The sequence below is a fragment of the Diplotaxodon limnothrissa genome, linkage group LG4, assembly GCF_057381915.1.
Source record: "Diplotaxodon limnothrissa isolate DT_005_m linkage group LG4, D_limnothrissa_male_GT1.1, whole genome shotgun sequence".
NCBI classification, from domain to species: Eukaryota; Metazoa; Chordata; class Actinopteri; order Cichliformes; family Cichlidae; genus Diplotaxodon; species Diplotaxodon limnothrissa.
In genome coordinates, this window is record NC_140599.1 from 10,860,615 (window position 1) to 10,874,371 (window position 13,757).

General features: G+C 41.0%; 1 protein-coding gene across 2 annotated transcripts; it reads left to right on the forward strand.

The window, feature by feature from the left end:
* Positions 1-994: 994 nt before the first annotated feature.
* LOC146633337 (thyrotroph embryonic factor-like) lies at positions 995-12,328 on the forward strand. 2 transcript variants are annotated; one of them, XM_085351446.1, is made up of 4 exons: positions 995-1,205; positions 6,284-6,853; positions 8,748-8,950; positions 9,300-12,328. In XM_085351446.1, the coding sequence occupies exons 1-4, from the start codon at positions 1,022-1,024 to the stop codon at positions 9,513-9,515; spliced, it is 1,173 nt and encodes a 390-aa protein (XP_085207572.1). In that variant the 5' UTR covers positions 995-1,021; the 3' UTR covers positions 9,516-12,328. The 2 variants fall into 2 exon arrangements, with proteins under 2 accessions (XP_085207572.1, XP_085207573.1); XM_085351447.1 differs by lacking the exon at positions 995-1,205 and adding an exon at positions 4,022-5,282.
* The last annotated feature ends 1,429 nt before the right edge of the window (positions 12,329-13,757 follow it).

The following is a 13,757-nucleotide window of genomic DNA, read 5'->3' on the forward strand; positions in this document are numbered from 1 at the left end:
TCACGCTTCAGAAGCTTTGCAATTTTGAGACTGCTGCATCCCTCTGCAAGATATCTCACTATTTTTGACTTTTCTGAGCCTGTCAAGTCCTTCTTTTGACCCATTTTGCCAAAGGAAAGGACGTTGCCTAATAATTATGCACACCTGATATAGGGTGTTGATGTCATTAGACCACACCCCTTCTCATTACAGAGATGCACATCACCTAATATGCTTCATTGGTAGTAGGCTTTCGAGCCTATACAGCTTGGAGTAAGACAACATGCATGAAGAGGATGATGTGGACAAAATACTCATTTGCCTAATAATTCTGCACTCCCTGTAGAAGCTCGATAATTCTGGAGCCTCTGAAAATTGAGGGGAGGACTAACATGTGTAAATTCCTGTAATTCCTAAACAGTTAATCCAAAACTTTTGCTAAAGCCCTTGAATTAAAGGGTGAAAGTAGTGTATTTGTATGTGTGGAAGTATATACTCTAATTGGAAAAAGCGTCTGGACTGATGAGTTTCTTAAAAGTCAAACTCAAAGTAATCCAAACACTTTTTTGCCCAGATCCTTGGACTACAATGACCTGGATGACTGAGAACCTTCACAGATATAGGCTCTAATACTATAAAGCATTACTTTATAATAGTATTATAACACTATAATGGCATTGAGTGTGGTTAACAAGTTTCAGCATAATAGTTTGACACACCTTGGCTTGAATGGTGGTCACTGTGTAGTGCAATTTTTAATCAAGCCACTAGGTGGCACGTGACGCTCCAGATCCCACAGTGTCACTGCACGTGCTGCCGTGCGTGGGGGGGAAAGCCGGAGCCGCGCCGTTAAAGGTTGTTGTTTTGGTTGTGATTCTCCAGAGCCCGCCCCCTGCTTTTTGATAGGCGCTGCGGTATGATTGGCGTGCGCGCGCTCAATTGTCACCGCGTCAACATGCTGAGGGGGCGTGGCTCGCATTGGTAATTATAACTCTGATTGTGTTCGGACACATGCATCCGTCCCCGTGACGTTGAAAAGTTGATGCAAAGCGCACGTAGTCGTTTCGTCGGAGTAAATAAGAGTTGTGTTTTCGAGCAGAGCGGGCAGTTTCACAAGTTGTCCAACATGACGGCGGCTAACCAAATGTTTTTCGAGGACAGGAGCGACGTGCCGGACCTGCTCAGGTACTTGGCCGACTGTCCCTTCCCGGCCTTTGATGACAGTGGTAAGCATGTTTTAAAATAACGTTATAACTGTTTTTGCATCTTTTTATGAGAGCTGCTTTTGCTAGCGTCCAGTCTGTAGTTGGCAGACTTATTTAAGTAGCATATGGTGGTGTGTAGTTACATTCATGGAAACGCTAAGTACGTTTTTACTATATTTCATTACTTTATGTGACTTTCCCACATAAAAATTTGACATAGAGGCCTATGAATATTAAGGATTAAACTATGGCACTGGTTGTAAAATGAGTATAATTAATTAGTTACATTATTTTTAAGGTTTATGATTTAATATTGTCCTGTGACAATTGCTATGTTGCCATTTTATTAGAGTCTGAGATACAAGTAATGCAGCAGCCCTGCAATTCTTCATGGTATCTTCATCTTATTTATCTTGCTTTCAGTGATACACATGAAGTGGTTTTATACATAAAGCTAATGAAGTGACTTCTGTTATTTTGCCTATTAAAACTGACTAGTGCTTTCATTACATCTCAGCATTGAACTAAGTACTTAATCCAGCTCTAGTGTAAAGTTATTTTACTAGCAGACACTTTAAACCCTTCTGTATGGGAAACTGTAGAAGTAAAACCACCCGTAAACATAATTAAATGTCTCCTGTTCAGTTCATTATTTTACTGAGTGCAGTAGTATGTGGTAATCAGAATATCACTCTAATCTCTTGAAGTGTGCACAGGTGATGAAAGGCTGTGAGGTGTATTGTGTCAGCAGACTGTCTATGCTGTTTCTCCGTGTAGCCTGAAACTGATGCAACAACACTGAAACAGTCCTCACTCAGAGTTTCATCATTTCATTAGCTTCTTTATGCACTCTGCTTATGTTATGCACACTTTTTAGCTTACTTTCTGTTAAAAATAAATAAATTCTTTGGTTTATTTTTCATTAGAAGTTGCTAGTGCAATGACATAGGAAATGTGAGAGGGAGTGACATGCAGGGCATGCAAGAAAGACTGCCAGCTGAAACTGAACTAAATGTGTTGGGGTTGTGTTACTTCACCTGTGCTCTGATGTCTCCTTAAGCGTTTGATGGCACTTATGTGGGTACGAACACCTAATTGCTCCAGTATCACCAAAGTTGGTCACAGTGAGGTTTCGAATATACCTTGACCTGTTAAAAAAATAAATAGATAAATAAATCTTAGTATGCAGTCCCCATCTTCTCATGACTAATCAGAGAGTTTGTTCATCTCTATAGACAACCAGACAGCTAGCTCAAAGGCACAGTGTCAGATTTGGGTCAAACAACTTGCAGTAAAGCTGTGGCTAATGATGCATAGGAAATAAAACCACCCTGGAGTTTGATTTCCTTCATAAAGACCAGTCTGTGTCATTCAGCCCCTGAAATCAGACATGTGCTGTATTAGCAGATTTACAGCGAATATTTAGCTGTGTGTCATAAGTGTATGATACACATTGGCAGCATGTAAAATCTATGATGCCCTAGAGTTGACCTTCGGGGGGCACTTTAAGTAAATGTGGTTACAACTGAAAGGAACTCTGCAGTAAAAGCAATAAAACTCAAATAAAGCAAAATGAGTCGGCTAGTAGAAGCAAATCATGTGCCAGTAAAGTTTGTAGTATGTTTAGTAGTTTGTAAGTAGGTTTCTAGTCATGTAAAAATAACAAAAATCCAAAATTATTTATGTAAAAAACAAAACAAAACCAGGTTTTGCAGTAGCCTGAGAGTTAGCTTAGCAAACCTGAAATAATAATAACAACATAGATTTGTATAGGGTCTTTCAAGAAAGCCAAGGATGCTTTTCAGTAGAGTAGATAGAGGTTAAAAAATGCAGTATTATAGAAACTTGTTTTGCTCTCATGGTCTTTCACAATGCTAACTACATATTATTATATTCTGATTATTATATTATTATCTTAAGCTAATAAAGTATACTTCCATCCATACTTTCTATGCACATTTACCTACATGATGCTGGTATACAGATGAAGAAATTGTACAAAGTTGTAATAGCACTACCCTTTGCATCCCTGATACCCTGGCATACAATGTTTGGCTTTAGATTTACATGTTTACACATGTTTGTGACACCAGAAAAAATCCCACAGACATGCAAAGTAATTATAGTGTTAGAAACTCAAATATAAATATTGCATTTTATTATCTTGTTGACAACCAATGCTGACTCACTAGTACATAATATGCTGGCCCTGTGATATGCAGTGTCTTCGCAGGACACTTCAGTGGCAGATTATTGTGTTATTGTTATTGTGTTTACTGTGGTTGAGGCCTTAATAGTTCTGTAATTTCCCCTGTAAAGCATGCAGAAAGCATCACCATCAAGTTTTAATTCAGTTATTTCTTCCTCATCTCAGTGTGCATACAAAGTTCCCTCTGTTCACATGTGTTGAACAACAGCAGACTCCTGTCTCAGCTGTTTCAAGAGTGTAAATTTAATCCGTTTAAATAGACAGCAGAGGGCACTGATAAGTGTTTATTGTGCTCTGGTTTGCTCTGTAGACACAGCAGACTCCAGCCAAGACCGGTTCTTGTTTTGTATTTTTTCCAGTGAGCTGCAGGACCTAGAATGAAAACTTTGTATTGTGTGAACCGAAAGCATAACAAATGATTTAACAGTTCATTTCCAATATTGAAACATGCTTCCTACTCCCCCTTCGTCTTCTTCTTCTTCTTATTGTTGTTTCAGTTTGACCTTTATCATCCTTGTAATGCGATACAAAATGTTGCACATGCGCTCACTAGTATTCGTGGCCACAGAAACCTTAATAAAAACCCTGGTCTCATGTGTCCCTGTCTAACCTTGTACGTGGACAGAGTATTAGGACACCAGTCTTTTGGTGTGCGGTTTCAGTGTTCAGTCTGTAGAAGCTCATGGCACTTGTGCTGAACTTGGAGGGGGGGGGGGGAAAGGAAAAAAAAGAATTTCACTGCGGCTGAACATCGTGTTCCTGAAACAAAACAATATTCGAGACAAGGTCGTGCGCGCTCCGTCGCGCGGAAGCACGCACGTCTCTTTTTTTTTGTGGCAGTGAGGGTTTATTTTTTTTTAGATTAATTATTATTATTCGGTGCAGAGAGGACCTGGAAGCTGGTGCGCGTAGAGTTAAAGCGTATCTAGGGAAATATGTGATAGACGTTATAGATTATACCTCGCGTGCACTATTAAATCAATATAAAATAAAAACACTGTCGTGCGCGTGCCCGCTTCAACCAGCTCGCATTGGCTTGCACGTGCAGAGAATCTTTAAACCACGCCCATCGACAGAGTGTGCTTTCACGTGAGTCGGGTGCGGGCGGGGCGCACGTGTTTGGCCACGAGTATCACGCTCAGAAAACAAGCGACTGCACGAGCTCACAACGTGTTTATGTGGGTGTGGGTATTTGCGCTATGCGTGCGCGCGTGACACGCAGTTCTTGCCGTGAAAGTGTGAGTACCTCGTGCCTCTAACGCCTTCTAATAAAGATGTTAATATGATGACTGCACGAGGCCGAGTGTTGCATTCACGTTGCGCTTATAGGGTCTGTTTTTTTTTTCCTTCTATGTAAAGCCATGATTTCCTTGTGTGTTTGTGGCCAATGACCAAACGTAGAGCTACCACAGATTAGAGTCAAAATGAAGCTGCAGTAATATATTCATATATGAAGTACTGACAGCCAATCAGCTGCTACTATTGCGTGAAAGAGGCGTGGCACGGAACTTCTGAATATCCAACGAGCGTGCTCCGTGGGTAAGGAGAAGAAGAGGCTCGGTGTGGTGTTGTTTTTGACTCTAGAAATCTGCATTTTCGGCTTAAAAGGCTCAAAATCAGCGATAGTGTCGAGTCCAGCGGCTAAACGCGGTTCTTGTGTTCCTGTTTTTCGGACGCAGCTCTCGGTAAAAAAAAAAAAAAAAAAAAGCAGCGTCGCCTCGGTGTACTCGGAGCTCGGCACGGAACAATGCCTGGCGAAGCCGCGATGGCAACGGAGCTCGAGCCCAGCGGTAATACCGCTACAGCGTCACCCCAGAAGTCTTTTCCTTTTGTTTTAAAGAAAATTATGGACATACCTCCTCCGAACATCCTGGAGGAAGGAGAAGACGGTAAGCATTATTAATTATTATAAATAATAATAATAAATTTAAATTAAAATGCTGCCCAGTTTTTCAGCTTGTAAATGAACCACGAGTATATAGGTTTTAAAGCTGGGTAGTAATCAGCGTCTGGTGTTTCGCCTAAAACGTGTGGTCGTGGTTTTGGCTCACATGCCCTCTGTTGCGTGGAGCAAACGATGAAGAACAAAAAGTTCCTGCTCTTCTGCGCTGACAATCAAGGAGCTAAACCAGGCTGGAAACAGTCAGGACAGAGCGGACTCCCTGCGGTTTCATTAAACAGCCCGAGCTACTTTTCTTTGGTTGCTGGCTGATGGTGATGGTGTTTTCTGACTATCTTCTTTCATTTTAACATCTACTCCCTCTCTCTGCCTCAGTCTGTCAGACCGCTTGTAGGGCTTCTTGGATGTAGCCCGCCTTTGTTTACCCACTTGTTTGTCAGGTGTCACATCACCACCACCCCTTTCCACCCAGCCTCTTCTCATTCATAATTTCACTTTCTTACCGTGTCTCCTGAATAATGTTGTACCATGCTGCAATTTTTGGTATCCATTCAACACCCAAGTAAATACAGGGCCAGTATCGCCAATAGCGATACTTACAAAGGCAACTTGTGTAGCAGAGAGTAGTGTGTCATTACTTATGAGGTCATCACCAATTTGCAACACATTGTAATGACTGGGATTTTTTTTGTAATTAATACATGCCTTTCAACTTTTCATGTTTGTTAAAACTGTTTTTTAGACCTTGAATGTTACATATATATTTTGCTTAATTTTTTTTGTTTCCAAAAAATAATAAAGTCAGTGGGTTATATACTGAACTTAGGATTGATACTTTGTTTCGATCCTCTGTCTTGTTGATACTGTTGTCCTTCAGATTGATACACCCACCTCTACTACTGAATAATATTTGGACAAGGGAACTGTTCATTTTCAGCAAGCAGCCATTAATTTCACTTTTTCCTTTTATGCTTTATGTCTTTAATGTAGAAATAGAGAAGGAGAAGTTGTGCTCATCTGAAGATGTGGATGGAGGAGGGGCTGTGGCAAACAATGCTGGTGGAGGCTCCAGAGGAGGTGGTGGTGGAAGTGGGGGCAGTGGAGGGGTATCAGCCTCCCTGACCCCAGCCATTTGGGAGAAGACCATTCCGTATGATGGGGAGACATTCCACTTGGAATACATGGACTTGGATGAGTTCCTCCTGGAGAACGGTATCCCTGTGACCCTGGAGGAGGAGGAGCTGCAGAAGACGCTGACAGTTGAAGACAAAGGCAAAGCCATTCCCAAGGCTATTGCAGGAGCTACCACCACCACTCCTACTCCTACTACTACTGAAACAACTACTCCCGCTACTCCTGTTGCTGCAGACTCATCATCTCCCCCCTCTGCCTCCATGGCTACCCCAGATCCAGAGGAGCCTGTGACAGTCACCACGTTACAACCGGCTAAGCTAGAAGAAGAACAAGAAGAAGAAGAAGAAGAAGGAGAAAAAGAGGAAGAGCAAAAAGAGGAATCTTTGCCTGAGGAGGCAACGCCAAAAGCAGAAGTAAAGAAAGCGGGTGAGCAGATTTACTGCATGTGTTAAACATTAACACCTGATGAAAACTGTTGTTTCCTCTCAGTTATGCAGCTCTAGTTTTATTTAGTTTGGTCTAAGAATATCAATGCTGGCATGGCTACCTGAGTCATAACGATTAATAAATGTTACCAAATCTGGCCAAACAAGCTCTGTGACAGACTGGTGACCAGTCCCAGGTGTAGCCTGCCTCTCACCTCATGACAACTGGGATAGGCTGGATTAAATAAGGAATATCGTCAACTTTATAAAATGCGGTATGCCAGAGCATTTGGCAGTAGGACATACCTTATACAGATTTTGGTGCTTGCCCAGCTATTTCTGTGCATTATTACTCTGCTAAAGTGATGTCGTGAAAGGCAGATTTTTGCATATAATTTTCATCTAGGTCTTCAATGCTAATATAGTCAAATAATTTCACTGCAGGCAGTTTAGTCACATGTTAACAAACTGACACAGAAGCAGTGATGGAAATATTTTTTACGTAAATGTATTTTTGGGAGGTGTCCAACTTAGACACCTTTCATTTGAGCTGCACAGAAACTTTTAAAGCCTTTTTTTCCAGTGTGGCATGTAGTGAACTTATTTGTTTTACTACGTTTTATAATTGTTTTTATGTAGGTATGGTTATTATTCCCACAAAGACTTGTGCTTCTTTTGTATAACCCTCAGTTTGTTTGTTTTTTTTAAATGAGTGTTTGCAATGATAAAATATCTTTGTGGGATAAGCGGCTGAGAGCAATGAAGCCTACATAGCTCCCTAACAGGTTTCACAGTAGTGGTGTGAAGTAGGGCTGCCACAAACGATTATTTTGATAGTCGACTAGTCACCGATTATTTTTGCGATTAGTCGACTAATCAGATCATCATCCATTGGACGTACAGCATACAGCTTATTGCACCAGCAGCATCTGGTCTTATATAACTATCATTAGCTTACAGCTTGAAGTGTTTGTGCTAACTAAAAATAAAGACAAGATGGTAGTTTATTAATTTTTAATGAAATTTGCAGATTGTTTCGGTGAAGTTTAATAAACTCCTTGCTTTCTAAAATATAACAGGACACCGGAGTATATTATCCAGCGTCTCAAACTTCTGATGATCAGCTGTCTGCTTGAAGTTTATTTAGCTGTGCAAAAACTATAACTTTAATCTTAGCCAAACCGATTTACTCAGGAACAAATAAAATACTAAAGAAAGCCAAACAATAACATTTTAAGTTATCTAAGTGACTTATATATCATGTTTAACCTGAGTAGCGAAAGACAGTGGTGGGTTTGAAAACGATTTGCCGGGAGTCCGGTGTTCTCACGGCTCTAGTTAGCCTTGCCCCCGCCTAGCTAACGAGCTAGTGGGTAACAGACGTCTCCGAAAACGTCGGAGAGCTTTTGAAAATATGTGGTGTCTTGATAAACTGAGCAGATATTTGAGGTTTACACAGCTACATTCTCGCCTGAAAATATGTTAAACGTTTATTTTGTGACCCAGAAAGAATAATAAGAGTAAAGTTAAAACTAACTAGCTGCCGCCATTGTTGACAACTGCGCTGGGCCGCGCTATGAATTCTGGGACACAGCTTCTTCTTCTTCGGGGTTTAACGGCAGCTGGCATCCTTGTACATGCAGTGCTGCCATCTTCTGTTTCAGTCCGTTATTACACCCTTAAATCCTACTACTCATTCCTGCGTCCTTTGTGATCTTACAAAGCTTCAAACGATGCGTCGACTATTAAATTAGTCGTCGACGATTTTAATAGTCGACATAATCGTGACTAGTCGACTAATCGTGGCAGCCCTAGTGTGAAGTCTGGCCACCTGGTTCATTGCCGTTTACCTGTCTTGTGTCCAAGCTTACTTTTTCCCCTGCTGGACTCTGCAGAACGTAACACGCCCTCCCCAATCGACCCAGACGCCATTGAGGTGGACATTAATTTCCAGCCAGATCCCACAGACCTGGTCCTGTCCAGCGTGCCCGGGGGTGAGCTGTTCAACCCACGCAAGCACAGGTTCTCCCAGGAGGAGCTGAAGCCGCAGCCGATGATCAAGAAGGCCAAGAAGGTTTTTGTTCCCGATGAGCAGAAGGTCAGTGGAATCAAATTTTCTTCTTCCCAAACTGCAGTTGAGATCAGTTCACTCCAGTCTGAAAAAACACTGTTGTAAAAACTAGTTAATATATGTCATACAGTTTAAGTCTGACATATATTTAGAAAATTTCCACTCTTTTCATCTTGTTCAGTTGTCAGAAAAATGCATTTATCAAAATTGGGTTTGCAGAATGTTTAAGCTCCAACTCCATCAGTTAGTTTGTATTTCTATGTGATTACGTTAGCCCAATAAAACATTAGAATTGAGCTGATGATCTCCTCAATCCAATCCCTTCTTTTATGTGGGCAGGTTTAACTCTTCTTTCTGTCCCTTTTCATTCCTCTAGGATGAGAAGTACTGGTCGAGAAGAAAGAAGAACAATCTGGCAGCGAAGCGTTCCCGCGATGCACGCCGCCTTAAGGAGAACCAGATCACCGTGCGTGCATCCTTCCTGGAGCGTGAAAATGCTGCTCTGAGGCAGCAAGTGGCTGAGATGCGGAAAGACTGCGGTCGCTGTAAGAACGTCCTGGCTCGATACGAAGCCAAGTACGGCCCACTGTAAAAAATAAATAAATAACAGAAAAAAGAAAACTCACAATAAAACCCATGACGAGACAAAAGCAGAACTCCCTTCCCCGCAAATTTCAACACAGATATAAACACCTAGGGAATCTAAATTTGCACTGTTGTCTTTGCTGACCTCCAGTCACTGTGTTCGGCTCCAGTTTCTAACACAACGCTGGAGTTTTGGATGCACACTGGCAGGCAGTGAGGCATGATGGGAGCGGTGGTCACAGGAAGGCCTGTGGAGAGCGCCTGGCTCCTACACTCGGAGAGGAAGTGGACCGTTCTGGATTCTCCCATGGTCAAACACACATGGAAAATATGGTCGTCTCGAGAAAAGTTCAAAGAGAGTCAAGCGACATGAAAAGAGCGGGTCGGTTAGAAAGAATCGCACGCTTTCAAATTCGATACAGCAGTTTCCGTCAGAGCACAGCACACCTTTAATGGACCAAAGCACGAGTAGCGTCAGTCAGAAGCTGCATATTTAGAAAGGTGCACTCCTCCTGTTTTCCTTGTGTTGCACTTAATTAGGAGGCTCAGAAGAAGAAGAATATTTAGTGAAGTTGCGCAGTGTAGGAGAGGAACAGATGAAAAATGAGCCGGAGTCAGGTTCAAGGTGGTACTCCCAGTCTGGAGAGGGTAAGAGGAGGGAGACCTCAGGAAAGGTGTGGTCCAGTCAGAGTTCTTCCGTCACACAAGCACGCCTCTGCACACTGTTTAAAAACAACTGTTATGTATATATAATCATCTCTCTGCACCATTTTTATAGTGTATAATCCATTTTGCACTTTTTCATTAAAAAACAGAAAAGAAAACACACACACGGTGTGCGGAGATTAAGCTGGTAGCAGCTGTCAACCTTATTAACGATGATCACAGTGGGAGCTGTTTTAATGGTAGCATACTAATGAAAATGCAAAGTAGGTCTAAAGTTTAAAGCTTCTGTGATTTTTAACATCTTTTTTTCTACTAAGATTTATTTGGAAGGATCACCTTATTCTTCAACACAGCCTGATCTCTCTTAGGCAGCTTTCTTCTCATTTCTTTAAGTCGTCTTCAGGAATAGTTCTCCAGGACATTTAAAGCTCTTCTTTGGATGTTTCTGCCTTTCTGTTATGTTCTCTGTCAACATGATCCTACACTGCTTCAATAATGCTGAGGTCTGAGCTCTGGGGAGGCCAATCCATGACTGATGTTTTTCTATTTAGGTATGCTTTCACTGTGTTGTTTGAGATGATTGCCATTCTGAAAAATAAAGCTGTTTCCAATTACGACACTTTCCACATAGTATTGTATGATGGCTCAAAATCTAACAGTACTTTTCTGCCTTCATAATTTCATCAATAGTAACAAGATCTGAAAACTGTTTAATGCCCATCAAACTGTTACTTTTGATCTTTTGCGTAGATTCAACAAAAAATTAAAACAAGTATGTGTTTTGTGACAACTGCTAGTAACAAAAATACAAACAAAAAATAAAATCAACTTTGAAAGAGCTTTTTAGAAATCCTGGAGAACTATTGCTCAAGACTACTTTAAACAATAACAAAATGTGGCTCCTTGAAAGCAAAATATAAAGAAATGAGGGGTGGGTTTAAGGGTTTTTCACAGTGCTGTTGGGATGTTTATTTACTGCACACTGCAGTTAGTGTGCTAGAGTCACTGCCTGCCTAATGGTGTCGAGAGGACTGGATTGATTGGTTGCTTTTTGTTTTTTTATCTTAAGCAGGCTCAAAGTCGGCTGTTTCTGAACCTTGTAAATATGTCTCCTGGTCTTTATTTTGCTAAGACGGGGACTCTGTGTCTTTATTAACCCTACAATATTCCTTATATTTGCCAAATAGTTGAATGAGTGCTGTATTTATTCTTGGGTAATGATGCATTTGTTGATTGTGATGTACAAACAATGTGTCAGATAATTTTATTTCTCCTTAGGATAATAATAATAATACCTATATAATGAAACCAATGACAAAGCAGGGAATTCAAAGGGTGAACTGTGCTTTTGGATGTTTGTTTTAAAAACAGGTTTATATAGTAATGTGGGCTTTATTTTTTGTGGGGTGGGGGTATTGTGTTGTGAACACACAAAGGACAGGGTGCACTTTCCTTTACCTCGTCCAACACTTGCTACTGTGAAAGGTAAAACATGGAGCATGGCTACAAAGTGTTGGTTGAAGCAAAGAACACGTACAAAGCAGCTTAGTTCCATTTGGCAAAACCTTAAATCTGACTTTATAAACTGAGTTCTTTCCGCCAAAGCTTCTGAGTGTGAATCTTAATTAGTAAATATGTTGCAGACTGTTATGGGACTCTGTATCTCAAACTTATAATTTTCTTTTTGATTTTTATCAGCCAGCTTGTGCTCATAATCCTGGAAAGAAAATAAATGTGGCAATAATACTCAGTAGTGATGTTGTATGTATACTTACTATGATGTACTAAATAGAAATGCCCCAAAATCATTCGTGCTTCCAGTTCTTAATTCTCTGTAGTCCGAGATCTTAATGCATGAAACCCAGTGAACCTGTCTGTCTCTCTCTCTCTCTGTTCCTTGTTTGTTTTTTTAAAAAAACAAGTTTTATACCAAGTGTACTTATGTCTGTGAACCATTACTGAAAACTAGAGCTCTTTGGTTTTTGGGGGGATGACGTGGGCTGATGGTGTATTGTGCAGAACAGTGGAAAAAAAACAAAAAAGCAGAGCATCTTTGCTGCGATGTCCTTTTGTTTATGACAGCACCGCCTTTCCTTGTGCAGCCAGCGCTTGACCTTGTGGTGAAAACAGCTGAAAGCAGCATCTTTTAATCACTGTGGATTATTATCTTTTTTTTTTTTTTTTTTTTTTTAAATTTGCTATAGATTGATCTGTATCTGGATACACAGGAATCAGCTGGTGCTTTTTTTGTTTGTTTGTTTTTTTGTGTGTGTGTGTGTGTGTGTTTTTTTTTTCTTGTCTTCTTGATTGCTAATATGATCATTTGAGTTTCCTGATAGTGTATTGTAACAGCTGGTTCTTGGGGGTTTTTTTCTGTCACATCGACTGCACTGAGCTTTAGACATCAGTCTAGCTGATGAATGCAAACTTGGACATTTAAAAAGAAAAAACTGGTACTGGCCACGAGAGGTTTTTAGAAGCCAATAAAATAAAGATCATATTTTGTATAGTGATGCATAAAGTATGTAGCAGTTTCTGTTTGATGTGAAGCTCCTTATGAAATCATTTTTCCTTTTAAAGAGGTTGGAGTTTTTCCCCAATTCTCTGCATGCAGACCTGCAGTTATGACTTTTGGATGTAGGTGCGTCTTCTGCCACCTACTGACAAAAGATGGCTCCTGCACTTGTGAAACCCTTTGTGCTACTTTTGGGTAATATTTAAGGAAAACTAGAATCCTGGAAATGCACAAATAATTGACAGAGAACATCTGGCACAAGTGTGTGTGCGCACAGGTGTTTGTAGGTGTGCTCAGAGCAGCACGACTAGATCTCCAATCTAAACCTTGACACTGGTTTGAGATGCTTCGCATTGACAACACCGTGTCCTTGTTTACTTATTTGAAGTAGCTCCCGGAAAACCATTTTAAATCTCTTTCTGGAAACATTTTTAAAGACTTGTGGTGTTTTTGGCTTTCTGTTCTGATTTTTATATAAATGTGGGTTTTTTTCTCGTTTTTGTATTGTCCCTATCATGTATTGGATACATGCAACTGCAGTATCGTGTCCTAATTGTATCTTGTATTATGCATATGAAATAAATTTGGAGTTTTACCGACACGTGGCCTTGTCTTTTTGACCTTGCCTGATTTGCTGACCAGCTGCGGCGGCTGTGTGACAAATGTCGGGTAACACAAGGAGCTGGTGGATAAATGAAGGCATTGTCCTCATCCTTGATGCACTTGCATGCGCGCACACAGAAACACAAGCCCCCTGAGTGCACATCTCCCCCCCCCCCCCTTTTTATTGTCCCTCCATTACCTCTCTCCTGCTGCTCATCAGTATTCCAGCAGAGTAGGAGATGTTGCGTAATGATCACATCGACAGACAGGGGAGCAGAATTGTGTAACACATAAGCAGCCTCTAAAGACCAGAGGGATGGGTGTGTGTGTGGAAGATGGAGCAAAGACGGCGAGGAAGCAGGAGGTGGGGACAAGCAGTGGAAAGGATCAGGTAGTGGTAAAGATGGAGAGTGGGGGAGGGAAGATAGCTAGATGATGAAAAGAGAATGAGGGATGCGGTGCTGA

Bases quoted from the DNA above. Each gene is read 5' to 3' on its own strand.
- LOC146633337 (XM_085351446.1), top strand. From the start codon at position 1,022: ATGCAAAGCGCACGTAGTCGTTTCGTCGGAGTAAATAAGAGTTGTGTT. The intron at 1,206-6,283 runs GTAAGCATGTTT...TCTTTAATGTAG, and splicing joins CCCGGCCTTTGATGACAGTG to AAATAGAGAAGGAGAAGTTG. The intron at 6,854-8,747 runs GTGAGCAGATTT...TGGACTCTGCAG, and splicing joins AGCAGAAGTAAAGAAAGCGG to AACGTAACACGCCCTCCCCA.